Source organism: Lontra canadensis, unplaced genomic scaffold, assembly GCF_010015895.1.
Source record: "Lontra canadensis isolate GAN:19392208 unplaced genomic scaffold, GSC_riverotter_1.0 scaffold119, whole genome shotgun sequence".
Classification (NCBI taxonomy): domain Eukaryota; kingdom Metazoa; phylum Chordata; class Mammalia; order Carnivora; family Mustelidae; genus Lontra; species Lontra canadensis.
This window is the reverse complement of record NW_022631113.1, coordinates 2,974,112-2,995,186: the sequence shown is the minus strand read 5'-3', so window position 1 is coordinate 2,995,186 and position 21,075 is coordinate 2,974,112. Positions and strand designations below refer to the sequence as shown.

Sequence of the window (21,075 nt, the reverse complement as noted above, 5' to 3'; positions counted from 1 at the left end):
GCCAGCTTCAGATTGCTAATATGGTTGCAATAAAATTCAACCATCCTCTCTGATGAAATGTGCAGCTTTGATTAGCAGAGCAGTTTGTTTTCTGAATGCAAGAGACAGGCATGAATCTGTTTTTCTAATTGTCCTCATAGTTGAGAAAATGAGGAAGAAGCGTGTTTGTTTTAATAAAACATCATTCTGCTTCCTAGAATGACCACATCTGATTAGGAAATAGTAAACCAATCAGATTCTGTCAGATGAAATATCATGTCTTCGACCTCTTTGACATTGCCACAAACTATAAAACAATTGAAGGAGTTGTAGTCATGAAATTATCCATGTCACAAATGGATCTCTCCTTTTAATTGCTCAAGAAAAACAAGCCTTTGGTAACTTTAGTTATTGTATGCTACAATACAAAACAAATTACCAATAACCATTCCTGAACTAACTAATATACGGCCAGACATTTTTCCCATAGCAGTTTGATGTTTATTTCGATTCCTATAATTCTCTTTGATCTTCTACCTCTTTTGACATCAGTAGGTAAATCTACAGAAATCCTTGTTCTTGAAGAATTTTCACCTCAGGAAGTTCTCATTCTTGCCTTCTGATATAAAAATAACCACTCCAACAAATAAAATCTCTCCAAATAAAAATAAGTCAAGGTTGCTTGATGACTACCACACAGGCACCTGCTCTCCCAATATTCAAAGAAGCCATCTGTTGAAAAAGATGAAACACAATTTAAGACAAATTTTACTGTCACAGGAAAGCATACAGTTGTAATATATTTAAAACATTCATATGTGTGAAAATCATAAGTACATGTGCTTATATTTTCCCAATTTAGTCACAAGTAGTAAAATAAAAATGGAAACATTGAAAATGGGTTTTACAAAAGAGCAATAATTTGCATATTGAAACTGTTAAAACTTGCATTCACTTTTGGAATTTTTAATACAAGTAGTAAAGTATTTAATGACTTTTAGTGACACAAAGGTGCTATAGAAAAGTTTCCAGCAAAGATTTATTTCTGGGCATACATGGACACATTTGTGATGATATTTCATCATGGTATCTTGGAGTATATTTTGGATGAAACAGCTATTACACTTATTGAAATCATTTTGAACTTATTTCCCCGGATATTATACTGAAATGTGTTATTCATTCATTCTAAACAGAGCCATACAATGAAGTAACTTCAATATTTGTCATAAATAGACCATAATTGACAATTGCTGTAGTGCTTATTTAAAAAATTCCTCCTTATGATAATCATTGAGATGAGAATTGAGATTTTTTTAGTAATTCGTGAATATGAAATTGGCTAGAAATATATTAAAACAATAATTTTTACAGTTTGTAATGAAAATTTATTCCATGAGGATAAGCCAAGATTTTAATAATTTGAGCATTTTGATGTGAATGATTTTTATAACAGTTTTCTAAGAATAATTTATGCACCTAAAATATCAGAGCAGGATAGAAATTACAGGATATTATTCCAAGCTGTAAAGAAAGTGAATAAAATGTAAGAAATAAAACAGCTAAGAGCAAAATAACCTCAGATCACATGCATTATCTTATTGATTAAGAAAGGATATGGTCTCACTCCCTAAATATGAAAATTACCATCATATCTACAGTTCTTCTAAACATACTTACTGTTAACTGACATCCTTTTGCCGGGTTAAAAAAAAAAAAAACAGAAACTTCCCATATAATCTATTTTTACTCATTTGTGTTAAGAATAATTTTTATGGGGCGTCTGGGTGGCTCAGTGGGTTAAGCCGCTGCCTTTGGCTCAGGTCATGATCTCAGGGTCCTGGGATCGAGTGCCGCATCGGGCTCTGTGCTCAGCAGGGAGCCTGCTTCCCTTCCTCTCTCTCTGCCTGCCTCTCTGCCTACTTGTGATCTCTCTCTGTCAAATAAATAAATAAAATCTAAAAAAAAAAAAAGAATAATTTTTATGGATCACCGCATCACTTTTCTAATCCCATCATGTATTGTTATCTTTGTAGGGCAGGTATGTGAACAGAATGTCAGGAGACAATATATAAATCAATGAGCCCAAACTGAAGTTTATGTGACTCCAAAATGTATACATTTTTCATCATCTATCTTTTCATTTCCAATAATTTTTAAGTATTGTTTCACATCAGAGTCACTTAAAGATTTTCTACAAAGTATATGCGCTCAATGCCCACCGTTATAGAAATGGGAGGAATATCAGGTAGTTGTATTTTTGAAAACATTTCCAAATACCCTCTGATGTTCATTCAATACTGAGAAATCCTATACATAGTTTCCAGACAAAGTATAGAATGAATAGCTTTACTTTGTTTCTACATCTACATCTGTATCTCTAAACACGCATGTGTGTGTTTGTAAAAATCAATCTCTGCGCTTTTTCCCAAAAATGTGCTATTCTTCCTGTGTTCCTGGTGTCAGGTAATGACACACTCTCTATTCAGTTGCTCAAGACAGAAACCTGGATACATCCATGACCTTTAGTTTTACCTCATCAACCTCACATCTGAATACTCATCAAGTCCTACAGTCTCTCTCCATCCAACATGATTATACAAATTCCAGTGGTCTTCAGCCTGGTTCACATTACAATTCTACCTTGAGTGTGAAGGGTTGCAGAGTATGCCACCCCATGATATGCAAATTTGGCATATTGATTATTTTAAATTCGATGTACTTCATAGATGTCTGGTACAGGAGGGACTCTGCCCATTGGTTCCACTGAAAGCAGGAGATAAATCTGCAGTGTGAAAGGTAACTTCCCTGTACCCGGAGGGTAGAAGTCATCGTTATCACCAGAGATAGAAATTTAGGGCCAAAAAGCTGTATAAATAAAGCTTGTTACTACTTCAGCAATTCACTACCACAAGCTCAAATCCTTGGTTTGACAGTTTGTCACAAATTTATCATTTTGTCTAAAAGTTATAAAGCTTCCTGCTTTGGCCACTTTTTGACTCTCCTATTTTTATGGGCTTCCCATACATACAAAACTACAGTTTTCTTCTGTTAATGTGTCTTGTATCAGTTTAATTATTAGGCCAACCAAATAACGTAGAAGGGAGAAGGGAAAAGTTTTCCAGCTCCACTGTGGATTGGTTAAAATATCCTCCTAACGGATTTCTCTGACTCTAATCTTACTTGTTCCTAATGATTTTTCACATCCCATCACATTTTAAAATTGCATTTTAAAATGCAATTCTGATTATTTACTTTCCCTCCTTAAAAGCTTCACTAACTTCCACTAAGCCTTTTAGTAAAGTCATGATTCCATCACATGGCTTCAGGCCGTGCATCACATAGACACTGTTGATGTCTCCAAACTCCTTTCTCACCTCTTTATTTTTTGCATGTTATGTGTTCTTCCTGCAGTTCTTTATAAATTCTGTTTCTTAAACCACTCCCTATATTTTCACCTGCTTAACTATTACACACCCGTCAGGCCTCATTCTACTTGTCATTCCTTGAGCAAATATTTCTCTACCCAACACACTTAGTTTCTATTATTGTGCTAAGTATTTCCCTTACCACAGAATTTATCATATTATTTTGAGCATTTGATATATTCTACATAATCACATTTTAAATATTTAAGAGAGCTTTTCCTCTTCTTCCCCTTGTTCTAACTTAATCTTATTTAATACACATTTTTAGAAAATCTGCCATGCTGTCCCTCCAAAGTTATACCTTCAGCCTTAGAATGGCACCCTAAAAATGTTGGCCACAGAACCAACTGGGAAAAAATAAAACAAACAAAACGGAGAATATAGATATTGCACTAGGCTCCCCTAGAACTTAATATCTTCTACAGTAGCCCCTCCTTGAAGGGGGACATGTTCCAAGACTCCTAGGGGATCCCTGAAACCATGGATCATACCAAAACTATTATATACTGGTTTTCCCTATACATACATACCCTATGGTAAAGTTTAATTTACAAATCGAGTACCATAGGAGATTAACAATAATAGCTAATAATAACATAGAATATTTATAACAATATATTGTAATAAAAGTTTTGGGAATGCATTCTATCTTTCTCCAAATTTCTTACTCTGCTGTACTAACCCTTTTTCTTGTGTGATGTGACATGAGAAAATGCTTCCATAATGAGATGAAATGAGATGATGTCAGCATTGTGACATAGCATTAGACTACTACTGACCTCCTGACAGCACATCAGAAGGAGGGATACCTGACTCCAGACTGTAGTAGACCACTGTCAACTGAAACCATGGAAAGCAAAACTGCTGATATGAGGATATGACCGTACATACCTACTGCACGCAAATAAGCATAACCCATGCACAGCAGTGCAAATTGAGTTGCAAGAGTAATGCTCAGCTTTCTTTAAGAAATATTCACATTTTTTCTTACCCCATGCCAACAACTAGGCTAGTCTATGGGGAGATGATAGTAAATCACACACCACTGCAAGTGGATGCAGCCTGACAGGACTGTGACAATGGACTAAGAAAACATATGAAAGGGTAATTTTACCCAGACCAGGAGGAATGGAATAAAGGTCTTTTCTTATGTTTTGAAGCAGACATATTTTTTTAATAAAATAAAAAAATAAACCCAGTGTTAAATGTCAAAGGCAAATTTATTTATAAAAATACATACACGCCCATGTATACATGTATGCATGTGTTCTCAGTAAAACTATCTAAGACATGAATCTGGCAATTGCTCCCAGATCTGGGAAGTCTTGCAGATATACATTCTTGGATATTTAATATAGTTTATTTTATTCTCATGCTCGGTCATTTGGGGATGCCAGTGATAAATAGGATAACCTTTTGGTTTTGTCTGTTTATGGGGTAAATGGAGGGAAAGTGACAGGCATTACATGGCCATATGGGATTTTTTTCCCTAGGGACCTAGAATCCTGAAAATCTTCAAAGGTATTTTGTGTGGGTCTGCTGATGGACTCTAGAAAATATAAATAATGAAAATATATGGAGGTAAAATCATAAGATAATTTAAGAGCTTAAAATTAATGTTTATTGTACTTAGAGTTGTTATAAAACATTTTAAATACCACCTCATTATTTGAAAGATATTATATGATCCAGAAAAGGACAATAAAATAAAATGAGGGAACATGTTCTTTAGGAAGTTTTTACCTATTATTACTACATACATTATTTTGATTTCAATTTTAGAAGAGTGGTAAGCATAAAGGCTCATTATTATATGTAATGAAGACTATATTCTATCATTGATATGCCCATAAACTTCCTTTATTTAATGTTCATTTGTAAAAGTGATATACTTTAAATATATATCATTGAACTGGCACATTTCATTAGCAAATCAAGAATCATTAATCCATGCCATATTTCTCTGTAAATACTAAGGACCCAGAAAGAGAAGAGGTTAAACATATCTTCTAAAATTTCAGTGTGATGATTACAATCTTCTTTTATATTTGCTGCTGTTCTTTGGATGATGAACACATCTTCTCTTACAGTTAAAGTAAAACATAGAAAATCACATGACTTAGTTCTCCAAATACTTTCCCTTATCTTGTTCATTCTGCCTTCATTTTTCCTTTTAGCAAATTCATCTATTTACATTGAAATCAGAGAGTTTTTTCTTAGAGAAGGGTAAGATTCATAAGGCAGGCACTTTTGTCTGGACATTAGGAATTTAGTTTTGTACTTCAGAGTCAGCCTATCTCAATATTGCGGTTGAACATACATCATCAAGCTACAGAATCAAGGAACTACTGTGTCTTTAAAAGTCAATATATTTTAAAAGAAATATACTTCAATCAGTGTTCAAGTTCTAAACATTAAACTTTAGTCAATTTCTGTGGACCACCCTCCACCCCAATAGCAAATAGAACCCTTCATCCACTGAGGAATATTATGAGATGAGGTTCCTAATCTGCTTCAACTAAATAAGGCTTTGGAATCTCAGTGCACCCACTAATGGAAATGATTTGTTGGCTGGAATGGTATCTTGCTTTTAGGTTTCTGATAAAGGGGAGGAATAATAGAAATATTGAGACACTTGGAAAAGAAAGGAGGAAAATAGGAGAAATTGAATGTAGAGACACAAGTCTGAGAATATATCCCTTCCCTCCACTACAAGCAAGGTCACAGTAGCTACACAGAATAAGCTGTTTTCCATTATAATTAAGTTGTACTGCACTTATTTTCACCAGGCACCCACACATGCAACACAAATCTAGTTGTGTAACCAGAATGGGAGCTGCCTAATTCTAAGCATGATCCCGAGTCTCTAACTACAATGTACTATATATCAAGAGATAACACCCTGCTTAAGATCAGCCAATATGTTACTCCATCTTCCCAGCCAAAGGGATTGTCTGGGGGTAAGCACTTTCTACATGACAGATCATTTAGAGCCCTTTGCTGTTTTGTTTTGTTTTCTGTTTATGGCTGTGAGGATTACTACTTGGAGATCCCAGCAGCTCCACTCCATGGAAAATTCTCTCTGTGGTAGATGAAAAGGGGACCTGATAGGACCTAAAGATTGTCAAGCAAATATAGGAGGCAGAAAGTTGATTTCTGTAGCTTTCCATCTTTTTCCAGTTATCTCTAAGACCAGATATTCTAAAGTTAGGTTTTTGTGAATCAATATAATCCTCTTTGTTTTCTGTTTGTTTCAGCTAATTAAAATTCAGTTCCTGTCTGTTATTACTTACAATAAAGTGGAAATCCCATCAAGATGGGAATGTCACCCTTTAATATGAATTTTATTAAAGTAGAGAATACATAAAAGTACACATAAATGTGGGTTAGTGAACTTTTTACAAAATGAACATGAAAATGAACTAAATCACTTTGGGCTCAAGGAAATTTAGAAGGAAGTAAATGAAGTAAGTTTTTGTATTTGAAGTAAATTATTCTGGCAACAGTCTTACCTGTGTCCACTCATTTGTTTGTGGATCGTAGGATTCCATGGTGTTGAGGTATGTCTGCCCATCATAGCCACCAACAGCATATAATCTGTCACCAAGGAGACAGACTCCAACAGCATCTCTGGGCATACTCAAAGGAGCCACCATGGTCCATGTGTCTGTTTTGGGATCATATCTGAAATGTAAGGATAATAGGACATAGCATATTCTAATCACATTCAGTTTTTACTATATGAATAGTACTCTTTCAAAAGCACACCATGAGAAACAAAACTACCTTTTTTCTAGAAGCTCAGTCATTTGAGCATATGTTTAAGAGTTAATATCCACAATGTCTGGCTTTCTAAATTTTAAGGTATTTTAAACATATACCTAGATTCTTAGGTGGATGCCCAGATACTTAACAAGAATAAACATCATGATTTCTTTCCACAAGGAAGGCTGATATGTAAATAACTCTTTTGCACTGCAGGATGAGGTTCTGTAAAGCAAATATAAGTGCTATGATCATGAAACACAAGTAATGGTTAAAAATCTGAGAGGATTATGGAATTCTCCACAATTAAAGTCCCCTTTAAGTCAGGTCTAAAGGTGTAGCTAAATTTGCTAGAAAGTAAAGGAGACGTTCATGCAAAAAAAAAACTGATGTGTTAATAAGAATGCATAGCCAGTTTTAAGGGAAGCAGGCGTGCAGGGTGGCTAAATTCAGGGATCAAAGAAGGAGCAGAGTGCCTGAAAGGGTGGTTTCTGATCAGCTTATGGTACATGTGATAGGTAGGAAGGTGTTTTGTGTTCTAATAGAAAAACTTGGGAAAAATAATTACAGTGTCAACAGAACTATGCTTCAGTGGCATTATTTGGGATTCACGGTAAGGGAGAGATTGGTGTATCAAGAGATTGAAGCAGGGGGCCAAAATTATTATTACTGAACTTAAACCAAAGATAATTTAATTTCCAGAAAGTCTGACTACCATGACTTACATACGGATATTTTGTATTTTGAGTGGCAAAACCTGAAAAATACTTTCGTGAATGTACTTTATTTCAGCTAAGAATGAATGATTAAACCAATTCTTTGCCTTTAACCTGCACCTTCAAAGTCAGATACAGAAATGAAAAAGATAGTAAGAGCCCAGTAGAGTAAATATAAAAGAAGGCTGGGTGAAAGTTGGGTTTTGTTTGTTTGTTTCTTTGTTTGTTTGTTTTAACAGACACAATAAATATATTTTTAGTATGTTTTTCTACTCCAATCTTGTGTTTCACCAATTGAAACTTTCAAACCACAGACTCCTAAAAAAAGAAACAAACACAAAAAAGCAGAAAACAAAAACAAAAAGCCACCACATGTTTATTGAAAATAAAGAAGGTTGTTACAAAAGAAATGGCCAGGGAAGACCCCAAGGGTCGGAAATTTATATTTCTCTATAGTCACATTATCCAAGGTGTTACATGCATTTACACAGAGCCGTGGGAGAGGTTGTGACAGCCAAGATAATCTATGTGAAATGAGAAATTGGTTGAATGCCTGTAAAACCAGGGCTACCACGACCCATATGCTGTCTAGCAATTAAATATGTAATTTTACATGCTATAGTTAATAAATGTGAAACATCTCAAACACAGGCACGTATAGACACACACAAACATAGTCTATGCCATTAAAACTTTTATTTAAACTTACCATGAAGAAAAGACAACTTACCATGAACATTTTGAAACATAAAAGATTTTTTAAAATAAGGACAAAAGAAAGAGGAGGAGGTAGAAGAGGCGTCAGAAGAGGAGGAGAAGGAAAGAAGACACCTCAAGGAATCAAACAGGAGAATCCAGAGAGTGTAATGTTTTATAGGATAACTGACTAAATTCTCCAAGTCAATAGTGAAACAAGCAAGCAAAACCCCCAGTAATAATGAATAGATAATTAGCAAGAAGTCGTTATTCTAAATGGATTGTGATTAAACAGAACAAAAAAATAAGTGGATCTTATGGATCCCAATTCAAATAGACCAACCATTAAAGGATGTATGAAAATTTTAATATACCCTGGGCATTAGTTTTTCAAAAGGAATTACTGAAGTTCTTATTAGTTCTGATTATTGTTAGGTTAATAAAAGAAAAAAAAAAGTCCTGATGATTTTTGGTTGGTTGTTTCTGGCATGAAATCAGAAATATTTTAAGCTAAAATGATATGTTTCAGAATTTCTTTGAAATACTTCAAAAAAAAAAAAAGAGAGAGAAGGGAAATGGGTAAAACATGAATGACACACTGGTGATCCTAGTTGAAGCTGGGTAATGAGTACAGGGAAGTTTATTCTATTGTTTACTTTTTTGTTTGTCAGAAAAGATCTACGGTAAAAATAACTTTAAAAGTAAGAATGTATAGTGCACTTTAATTTCAGGGCAAAGCAAACGTTGTTTACACTTCATTCATTCTTCAGTAAAATCCAGGCTGGCTTTTGTCACAATAACTTCACTTACATAGCTTTTCCTGAAGTCATATTTTATCCTGCATTTAATTGCTATCCAGTTCTATAGAGTTTTTTCAGCTATTGTCTGCAAAGCCGACTTTATCACTTTGCAGAAAGGTGGGAGAACTGAGAAAATAGCCAACACTAGTTCATGAAGCAATAATAAATGAATTTCTGAAGACTTACGAAATTTCAGGTGAAACTCAAATATAGAAAAATTCTCAACTTCTCATATTCCGGGGGAAAATAAGAAAACACTAGTATGTTCTATATTTAGGTGCACATTTAGAAATAATATCTCACATTTAGAAATAGATACCTCTTTTTTTATACATATTTTACAAAATTCCTGAAGAGAACTTTAAAAATTTAATGCATTCTGGAAAATCCAGATATTTGAATTAGATGTGACTGTCTTTAAATCTAAGTAATATGTGTTTTCCTTATAATAACAAACTTTTAATTCATATCTGGAAATGGTGAAAATTTAAATTTAAATTTAAATGTGTATATTGCAACCCAAAATATGAAACCAAAACAAAAACAATCTACCTCGTCCCCACCCATACACACACTCTCTCCTAGATACTGAGGAAATAATTACAGAAATACAAAGTTACCTACTAGTGGTTTTCCTTGTTTTCACATTAATGACTCTAAATTGATTTTTCTATATTCAGAACTCAATGGATTCACCTCTCAGTCTGGAGATATACAAAGTTGTTACCCACATAAATGAAATTAACAGCTTTTTTTTTAACCTAAGGAGAAGATCCACAGGTGTATAACCTTTTCCCAAACAATTAGCAGTGAACTCTGTCATTGTCAGTTAACATTTTTGATGAAACTTGGTCCTAAATATTATTTTTTCCTCTGGTTCTTTATTTATTTAAAAGAACAAGGCATTGGAGGCAGTGGGGGAAGTAGAGTAGCTGCCTTTTTGTATTTAGACTGTCTGCTTCTCTCACATCTCACCTTGACCTTCCCGGGCAGAGTGTGAGCTGTGTATCAGGGACTCTATTAAGGTTTATAGCCCTTAGGCAAGAGAACCACCAATATGTAGGGGCTAAAATTGGCTGTAAAATGGAAACTTGCTGAAGGCATATGAGAGTCACAGAATAAAACTTAGTGCCTCATTGAAAATCCCTATTGAAGAACCATTTTTGAGGTACCATTAATTTTTTAAGCCTTTTTTTCCCATTATGTTAGGATAAATATTGGTCTTAAAATATTTGAAGGGAAGCAGTTTTTAAGTATGCAGGCATTACTTTGGGAACAAATGGAATTCATACTCATTTTCCTAAATTTGTACCAGCAATATTCAGCCAGAAAGCAAATTGAACAACATAGAAGTGATTTGTAGCCAGGTTTGTTTGCCTTAAAATAAAATAAAGAAAAACAAAACAAAACAAAAACAGAGAAATAAGATGAGATCCATGCTGTGTAAATGGATGAACAGCTCTGAAAGAGTGGCTTTTAGAGTTCTAATAAATAAATTATGCAATCTGTGTTTGGATTTTCATAAATAATCTGAATTAAGCAATTAACAGTAACAATAATGCTGGTCAGAAATAAATTTTGTTTTTCCTGTAAAGAAAACCAATATCTATGTACCGAGTTTCCTGAGATTATCAAAACAGATATGCCTTGACTTCAGGACTGCTTACGTGATGGGAATGGAAAATAAATTAATTCTAACAAAATGAATTTTGAAAAACTTTAGAATAACTGTAAAACTATTCCTATAAAGATCATTGTTCAGATATTTTCATATATGCATATCTAATGGGTATTTAGGAATAGAATTTCTGGGTCAAAGAGAATGCATATTTTAAAATGCAGTAGATACTACCTATTGGTATTCACAGAATTTGGACCAATTTATACTCCTGCCATGAGTGTAGTAAGAGTTTCAGTTGCTCTGCATTTTTTCCAACATTTGGTATTAACTATTCTCATTTTAGTCTTTCTAGTAGGTCCTGGTATGACATTGTGATTTTAATTTTCATTTCTCTGATGCCTAATAACATCAAGCATTTTCCCCAATAGTCATCTTTTCAAGAGTTCTTGTTCAAATCTTCTGCCAAGATGTATTAGATGTATTAGATTTATGTATTAGAAACAAAGCTTCTGTTGGTTATATACTTTGCAAATATTTTTCCCACTCTCTGGCATAAATTTTTACTCTTTATGCTATCTTTTGGGAACGATTATTTTTTTATTTTTATTTTAAATTTTTTTTGTAATTTTATTTTATTTTTTTCAGTGTTCCAAGATTCATTGTTTATGCACCATACCCAGTGCTCTATGCAATATTTGCTCTCCTTAATACCTACCACCAGGCTCACCCCCCCAAAAAAAAACACCTCAGTTTGTTTCTCAGACTCCACAGTCTCTCATGGTTTGTCTCCCCCTCCAGTTCCTCCAACTCATTTCTCCTCTCAATCTCCCAACATCCTCCGTTATTCCTTATCCTCCACAAGTAAGTGAAACCATATGATAATTGACTTTCTCTGCTTGACTTATTTCACTCAGCATAATCTCTTCCAGTCCCGTCCATGTTACTACATGGTTCACCTCTCCTTCCAATTTCCCTCAACTCCCTTCTCTCTAACTCCCCTTGTCCTCCATGCTATTTGTTATGCTCCACAAATAAGTGAAACCATATGATAATTGACTCTCTCTGCTTGACTTATTTCACTCAGCATAATCTCTTCCAGTCCTGTCCATGTTGCTACAATAGTTGGGTATTCATCCTTTCTGATGGAGGCATAATACTCCATAGTGTATATGGACCACAACTTCCTTATCCATTCGTCCGTTGAAGGGCATCTTGGTTCTTTCCACAGTTTGGTGACTGTTGCCATTGCTGCTATAAACATTGGGGTACAAATGGCCCTTCTTTTCACTACATCTGTATCTTTGGGGTAAATACCCCAGTAGTGGAATTGCAGGATCATAGGGAAGCTCTATTTTTAATTTCTTAAGGAATCTCCACACTGTTTTCCTAAGTGGCTCCACCAACTTGCATTCCCACCAACAGTGTAAGAGGGTTCCCTTTTTCCATATCCTCTCCAACACTTGTTGTTTATGTCTTGTTGATTTTAGCCATTCTAACTGGTGTAAGGTGGTATCTCAGTGTGATTTTGATTTGAATCTCCCTGATAGCTAGTGATGATGAACATTTTTTCATGTGTCTATTAGCCATTTGTGTATCTTCTTTGGAGAAGTGTCTGTTCATGTCTTCTGCCTATTTTTTGACATGATTATCTGTTTTGTGTGTGTTGAGTTTGAAGGGTTCTTTATAGATCTTGGGTATCAGCCCTTTGTCTGTAGTGTCATTTGCAAATATCTTTTCCCATTCCATGGGTTGTCTGTTTTGTTGACTGTTTCCTTTGCTGTGCAGAAGCTTTTGATCTTGATTAAGTCCCAAAGTTCAATTTAGCTTTTGTTTCCTTTGCCTTTGGAGACATATCTTGAAAGAAGTTGCTGTGGCTGATGTCAAATAGGTTACTGCCTCTGTTCTCTTCTAGGATTTTGATAGATTCCTGCCTCATGTTCAGGTCTTTTATCCATTTCGAGTTTATCTTTGTGTATGGTGCTACAAATAGCTGTCCAATTTTCCCAGCACCATTAATTGAAGAGACTTTCTTTTTTCCTGCTTTGTCAAAGATTATTTGACCATAGAGTTGCATGTCCATATCTGGGCTCTCTACTCTGTTCCACTGGTGTATGTGTCTGTTTTTGTTCCAGTACCATGCTGTCTTGGTGATCACAGCTTTGTAGTAAAGCTTGAAATCAGGCAATGTGATGCCCCCCAGTTTTGTTTTTCTTTTTCAACATTTCCTTAGCAACTTGGGGTCTCTTCTGGTTCCATACAAATTTTAGGATTGTTTGTTCTGGCTCTTTGAAAAATGCTGTTGGAATATTTTTTTTATTTCTATTTTATTTTATTTATCTTTTTATTTTTTTAAAGGCCATTTCCCCTAAACTTCTGTTTTTGTTTGTTGTTGTTGTTGTTGTTTTTAAGATTTTATTTATTCCTTTGACAGAGGGAGAGAGATCACAAGCTGGCAGAGAGGCAGACAGAGATAGAGGGGGAAGCAGACTCCCTGCTGAGCAGAGAGCCCAATGCAGGGCTTGATCCCAGGACTCTGGAATCATGACCTGAGCCAAAGGCAGAGGCTTTAACCCACCGAGTCACCCAGGCACCGCGGAATGTTTATTTTTAAAGTACTCTCTACATACAACATGGGGCTCAAACTCACAACCTCGAGACAAGAGTTGCATGCTCTGCCAACTGAGCCAGCCAGGAGGAAAGGCATTTTAAAAGTAATATTTCTCTATCTGGATGACTCTTTCCAGATCCAGTTTAAGTAATCTTTCACATTCTTATAATTTTGAAGATAGGCCCCTTTTATATTCTAAAAGCCTTGTTTCATATTTACCTCTAATATCCATCTTGAATTGATTTTTGGTGTGATATGAAAGAAGAGCTAAAACTAACTTTTTTCCATATGAAATACACTTTTTTGCCTTTACCATAAATCAGGATTCCTTGTATGTGTGATCCTATTTCTGAACACAAATCTGTTTTGTCTACTTGTTTATACTAGGCCAATGCCACAGTGCCTTAAAGTAACTTTACAATTGTTTGTAATACCTACTACTTCTTTAAAGTTTTCTTGGGATTTAGGGCCCTTTTCATTTTTACTTAAATTACAGGATCAACTTTTCAACTTTACATCCACAATCCCCACTGGACAGAATTTTTTTTTTTTTTTCAAAGATTTTATTTAAGAGTGAGAGAGAGCATGAGAAGGGAGAAGATCAAAGGAAGAGGCAGACTCCCCGTGGAGTTCGGAGCCAGATGCGGGACTTGATCCTGGGACTGCAGGGTCATGACCTGAGCAGAAGGCAATTGCTTAACCAACTGAGCCACCCAGGTGTCACTGGATAAGAATTTACAATTCAGTAGGGATTGCAGTGAACCCATAAATCACTTTAGAGTACAATTCATGTTTTTATAATGTTTAGTCTTCTCTTCCATGAACATGGCATTCCCATCAATTTACTTAAGACTTTTTCAAACTTTTCTCAAAGTTTTATTTTCTATTTAGAGGTAGTATGTATATTTTGTGAGATTGATTGCCAGGTATTTTTTTAAACTTTTTAATGACAACTTTTATACATTTTGTTATTATTGCTTGCATGTAGAAATATAATTAATTTCATATATTGACTGACTATATATAGCAACCTCATTAATTCACTTTTAAATCAAATAGTTTCTAATTACACTGTGGTTAGATTATCATTGGATATTTATCATATAACCTTGAATATGGACAGTTTTATTTATTCTTTTCTAATTATGAGTTTTCTTCCCTTTATTGCTTTATCACTGGGTAATTATTCTTTTAAAATGTTGAGTAAAAGTGGCATTAGCAGTCACTTTTTTCTCTAGTGAAAATCTCAAAACAATAGGTTTCAATATTTGACTATCTTTCTATTAATTTCTCTTCCAAGTTTGGTGAGAGATTTTTATTATGGTGGGTGTTGGATTTTTATCATCTTTGCATTTATTTAGATGTTTATTTATTTTATGACTATATTGAATTACACTGATTAATTGTTCTATCCTAAACCAAACTTGTATTTCTGGAATAAACACAAAGTGGTTGAGATACTTTATCATTTTCATTTATATCTAGGTTTGATTTGCTAATATTTCTTTTGGATATTTGTATCTATGCTCATAAGTTTAACTGCCTCATTTGTTTCTCTGGTTTTTTCCTGCATAATATATATAAGGTTTTATTTTTCTATAAATTTGTTCATTTCATCTAAAAATTCAAATAATGGCATATATACTCAAACATTCTCTTTTTATTGTTAGATGATAGTGATGTCCACTTATATTTCTGATTTTTTTTTCTTTTTCCTTTAGGTAGGTAATTTTTTTCCTTGACAATCTGACAACTAGCTTATAAATTTAATTGCAATTATATTTAGAGAAACAAATTAGACTTCTTTTTAATCCTATTTCATGTTTGTCTTATATTTAATATATTTCTATCATTATTTCACTTCTGTTTTCGTAGGTTTTTTGGTCTAGTTTTCAAAACTTGAGGTTGAAACTTAAATCTTAGCTTTTTAGCCCTTTTAAGTTGTTAAGTGCCTGTGCTTAAGTCTATAAATTTCTCTTTAAGAATTTCTTTAGAAATGCTGAAACTTCATATCCCATGTTACATGTCACAGGAGTGGCTTGGGGACCTTTGATACATACAGTAGTCTCTTAATCGGAGCTTTTCCAGTAATTCAAACAGTCTTGTGTAATTGCACGGCTCCTTAACAGATTGCATTGTTCAGTATAAACGAAGTTTAAAGATGTACATTCCTACTAAGATCTTGAAAAGAATCTAGGAACACTTGGAGACATCTATTAGTGACAGTATGAATCTGTATCTTTTTTTTTTTCCTATAGACTCGCAATGAGACTGGAAACACCAAGTTTAGTGTGAGCATTTGGAAAAACCTTTAGTAAAAGGTATATTATTTTTAGAAAAGAATTTCTTTAGCTACATCCCATGAAATTTGATATGTATTTTCATTTCATTCAGTTCAAATTATTTTCTGATTTGAATCACATCTTGTTTCAAACTATATTACCTAAATTTAAAACAGTTGGACATGGGGCACCTGGCTGGCTCACTTGGTAGAGTAAGAAACTGTTGATCTTGGGGTGGTGAGTTCAAGCCCCACACTGGGCATAGAGCTTACCTTAAAACAAAACCACAAAACAAACAGCTGAGCATGTAAAAATTTATCTTTTCTGTTATTTATTTCCAGTTTTAATTCCATGTTGTTCAGAGAACATGCCCTATGAGATTTCAAGCTTTTGAAAATTGTTGAGGTTTATTTTATGACCCAGAACACAGTAAATTTTGCTAAATATTTCATGTTTTACTACAATTATTACTTACAAAGATAATCACTACATCACCACAATTATTTAGATATTTTTCAGAAAGTTGTATGTAATAAACTAGAACATGAAAAGAAAATTATCTTCATTTGAAACAATCTAATTCTAGGAATTCTTATAGAAGTGAGTTGGTTTAATAAAACATACATAGAAGGAAATCAATCATTTTCATAATAACTTGCTTCATCCATGGGCTCAGTTTTTGCCCCACCACAGACCTGCATGACTTATCTGCTTCTAGGGACCTAACCAGAGAGGCCCTAGAAATTTTTTATTCTTTACTGTGATGTGTAGATGCTGGTGGCTTTTGGTGCTTCTGTTTTCCACCTACCAAGGGTCCCACAATGGCAGTGCCTTTTAACAAAGGGAGTTGGGTGCAGTGCACACCTGCAGGACTGGTTCCCCTAAAGGCAGAGAAAGGAGTCAGCTTACATGACCTCAGTAAGAAAAGAGTAATGGGAGATAAGTATTTTATAATATTTGCCAAGTGCTTTACTAAACAGATTAAAGAGTTAATTGAGGGTCACTTGGGTGGCTCAGGCATTAAGTGTCTGCCTTCAGCTCAGGTCATGATCCCAGGGTCCTGGGATGGAGCCCCACATCAGGCTCCCTGCTGTGTGGGAAGCCTACTTCTCCCTTTCACTCTCTCTGCTTGTGTTCCCTTTCTTGCTGTGTTTCTCTCTGTCAAATAAATAACTAAAATCTTTAAAAAGAAAAAAAATAAAGAGTTGTCTGGATGGCTTAGAGGGTTAAGCCTCTGTCTTTGGCTCAGATCATGATCCCAGGGTCCTGGGATCCAGTCCCGCATCGGGCTCTCTGCCTAGCGGGGACCCTGCTTCCCCCTCTCCCTCTCCCTGCCTCTCTGCCTACTTGTGATCCCTCTCTCTCTCTCTGTCAAATAAATAAATAAAATCTTTAAAGAAAAGAGACTTAACTGATAACAAGTAAAGCTATAAGATAAAAATAAAATACACGTATATGTGCATGTGTTGTGTGTATACATACATATATGCTATGAGAATAAAATATGTATGTTTATACACATATATACATACATACATGAGTTCAGAATGGAAAACTACTTTTAAAATGTAAGCACAGTTGTGCTCATTGTTACTTTAGGGGCCCTTGATAAATAACACTTCTTAGTGTCATACCTTTGAGTATTACACTCTCACCTTGCTGTGACCAACATTGGCCAGTGTGACTTTAACAAGTGATGCGAGCAGAGGCATGATGGTTCATTGTATTGAATATTTGCCCTCTTGACCTCACTTCTCTTGGACTTTTTTGTCTTGGAATCCCAGCTATTATATGGTGGAAATTCCAGCGCAAGGGAACCATGGTTCTCTGCCTGAAGCATCAGCTGAACTCTCAGATGAGAGGCAGCCCCAATCGTTAGCTCTTCCAGAAAAGGGTCTAAGCCTGTCCAGACCCAGATGATATGGTAGCATCAGCCAATATTATGTGGAGTAGAAAAGTAGCCCAAACTGTACCCAGTCAACACATAATCATGAAAGATTTCAACCATAAAAGAAACAATGATAAAGTTATTTTAGCCCACTAAGATTTTAGAATTGTTAGAAATAATCTAAACAGTAACAACTAATTTCATGAAGTATATTATCTGCCTTAAAAGAAATATAAAAATATCTGCATTTAAAGAAAACATTGAAACATATTTATAAATCTGTATTAACCATATGACTTACATATGGTTAGTAACAACTATATCTAAAGTTTATAAAAATAAATGAAATACCTGTTTGAGTCTTGTTGATTCAAACCTGTGTCCAAAAAAGAAAAAAAAAAAAAAAGCCACAAGTCCTGGTAGAATTTAAGATCAGAAGCCACAATCCGTCAGACCATGTACATTAATCCGTCCATTGATTTACTTAGACAGTGTGTTTAAGCATTCATTGTATGCTCTACTCCTGACACATAGAGCCTGAATGTACCGTTGGAAAAAGGAACAAAGAAATAGACTGATTTTTTTTCTGTAATTTAACCTTTACTAGTAAATATATTTTAAAACATTGAAAAAGAATCAAATGTTGACATCAGTTTACATAAATGAACTTCAATGAGTTACGGATGAAATTGCTTTTCTTTTATGATTTTTTTCTCCTGATTTTATATGACATCAACAAACACTACTTCTAAGTTAAAAAGAAAAGAAAAGAAAAGAAGAGAAGAGAAAAGCAAAGAAAAGCAAAGAAAAGGAAAGAAAACTTCATGGGGTGCCTGGGTGATTAGTTAGTTAAGCATCCAACTCGATTTTGGCTCAGGTTCTGATCTCAGGGTTTTAGGATCAAGTGCAGTGTCAGGCTTCATGCTCTATGGGGAGTTTGCTTGAGATTCTTTCCCTCTCCCTTTCAGTCTGTCCCTCTCCCACTTCCGTGTATGTATGCACTCTCACTCTCTCTAATAGATAAATCTTCAGTAAAAAAAAAAAATACTAAGAAAAAAAAAAAAAGAAAGAAAACTTCAAAATGATTTAACTATCAGGCTGCAATCATCCAAGACAGGATTTCTTAGTTCAAATTCAGTCTCAACATACAAATTTTTTTGATCAGTATAGATTCCTCTCAAAGGATCTTCCACATGTTCTGTAAGGACTCGTTCCCTGTTTTGATTTAGTTGCGGCAGTTGCATTAATTAGGGTCACAAGACAAGTGAAATGGTTTTGAGGTGACTATCAATTTCAATCCCGTGATGGAGGGGGGAAAGTCAGCGCACTGTTAGGGAAAAAAAAAAAACATTTTCAATATTGTTTGTGTGTTTGTGATTCTTACACTGATTATGAGCTTCATCTTCACTTTTAAGATAGGTTTTTTAAACGTATTTATTGATATTCTCCCAATCTTCCTTAATACTCCTCTTAAATATACAATGGGCACAAAAACACTGGGAAAGAAGATGGGGTAACTAGATTTCTGCACCCCTTTCCAATATCCCTTGTGTATATATACAAAAATGTTTTAAAAAGTTAATTTGATTTCAGGTTAGTTTAATTTCTCCATGAAAGCATGTGAAAAATCCTACTTTGACTTCGATCATATTTATTGCCTCCTGTCTTCAAGGTTGAGGAGAGGAGAAACAAATTGCTGACAGACCCAGGGAAAGCCATGATAAGCCACACAGTTCTTTGACTCCTCAGATGCAGTTTCCTCAGCAGAGCTTCAAAAATTACTTAAATTATTGTCAGTCAATAGAACATGGAGCATACTCAGGAGGCCTGAATGCTAGTTAAAACTCATTTTAAAAAATAAATACCTTTTAACAGTTTAGAAGTAAGGAGTAATCGATTATATAGTCATTTCCTCCACTAATATAACAGAAAACTACTATCAGCCGTGTGAGTCCAAATTGTGTATTAAATAGCCTCTCACAACATGAAAATGACTTCTGCAGTTGACCAGCAGGGTTGATATCCTTCCATCTATACAGGACATAATGTTTCATCTACTCGTGTACATCTACCTTCCCATAGAATTGTCCTCCTCCTCCCTGCAAAGCATGCAGATGAATGGCCATGATGCCATCCTTCCAGGCAGGACAAGGACAGCAGATTATTCCGATATTCCCACTCTCCTGTTGACCACTTCAGAGATACCTCATAAACCTCATAAGCCATTAAAGCAAATACCTAATCACACATCTAAATTAGTTTAGCTGCGGTGTTAGTTAATAGCTTTTGCATCCACTTGTAAATCAGGGCCCCTACATACAGAGGCTGCTGGGCTTTCCATCTCTTGTATATGTGTCTAAAAGAAATTTGAACATAATTTGCTATTAAAGAAATAGCAAAGATCCTATGTGCACAATAATAGAAAAATAACATTAATAGCAAACTAGTCAGTCTTTGTATGCCATACTCATTTGGCTACTGCTAACAGTAAGATCTTAGGAAGGAGAAGAAGAAAGCATCTTACTAAAAAGTTCAGAAGACCCTATCTAATGTTTTAACTTTAAACAGTTCAAGTAATTACTGTCTTGTAGAAAATTTAGGATCTCACATATATCAAAATATGAGTGAATGTATTAATATGCTATATAAGGCCTAGGATAAGGGCCCATGATTTAAATAAAAAGTCTCTCCCTGGTCATCTATTTTCACTATTTAGAATTGCTACAACTCTTGTTTTTTTTCAAAACCAAAAAGATGAACGAAGAAGAGAAATGAAAGAATCCAAAATTCTATTCTTAACTTATGTATTAATCTTTATGGTAACTTTAAAAAACTATTTAGTTAAATTAATATTATTGCAGTATGTCTGACAGCAAATCCTAACTTTTATTAATTTTTATCAAGATCTAAAGATGATAAAAATATTGAGCCATGGGGCACCTAGGTGGCTCAGTGGGTTAAAGCCTCTGCCTTCAGCTCAGGTCATGATCCCAGCGTCCTGGGATCAAGCCCCGCATTGGGCTCTCTGCTGGGTGGGGAGCCTGCGTCCCCCTATCTCTCTCTGCCTGCCTCTCTGCCTACTTGTGATCTCTGTCTGTCAAATAAATAAATAAAAATCTTAAAAAATATATTGAACCATATCTTGACAGAAAATTAGATATTTTTATTTTGGATGACTTTTTCTGATATGACCAGTGTGTGAATTTTGGTAAACTTTGAACAAAAGCTTTATATTTAAGTAACATAAAAAAATTCGGGGCGCCTGGGTGGCTCAGTGGGTTAAGCCTCTTCC

At 34.7% G+C, this 21,075-nt stretch overlaps 1 protein-coding gene across 1 annotated transcript in view; it reads right to left on the bottom strand.

The window, feature by feature from the left end:
• Window positions 1–510: 510 nt before the first annotated feature.
• KLHL1 (kelch like family member 1) overlaps window positions 511–21,075 on the bottom strand; it is a 373,856-nt gene continuing 353,291 nt past the window's right edge. Inside the window, exons 10-11 of the mRNA XM_032841065.1 lie at window positions 6,920–7,091; window positions 511–711 (exon numbers count right to left, since the gene is read on the bottom strand). Of these exons, the coding sequence (XP_032696956.1) occupies window positions 652–711; window positions 6,920–7,091 (232 nt within the window). The 3' untranslated portion in view covers window positions 511–651. The remainder of the gene's footprint in view (window positions 712–6,919; window positions 7,092–21,075) is intronic.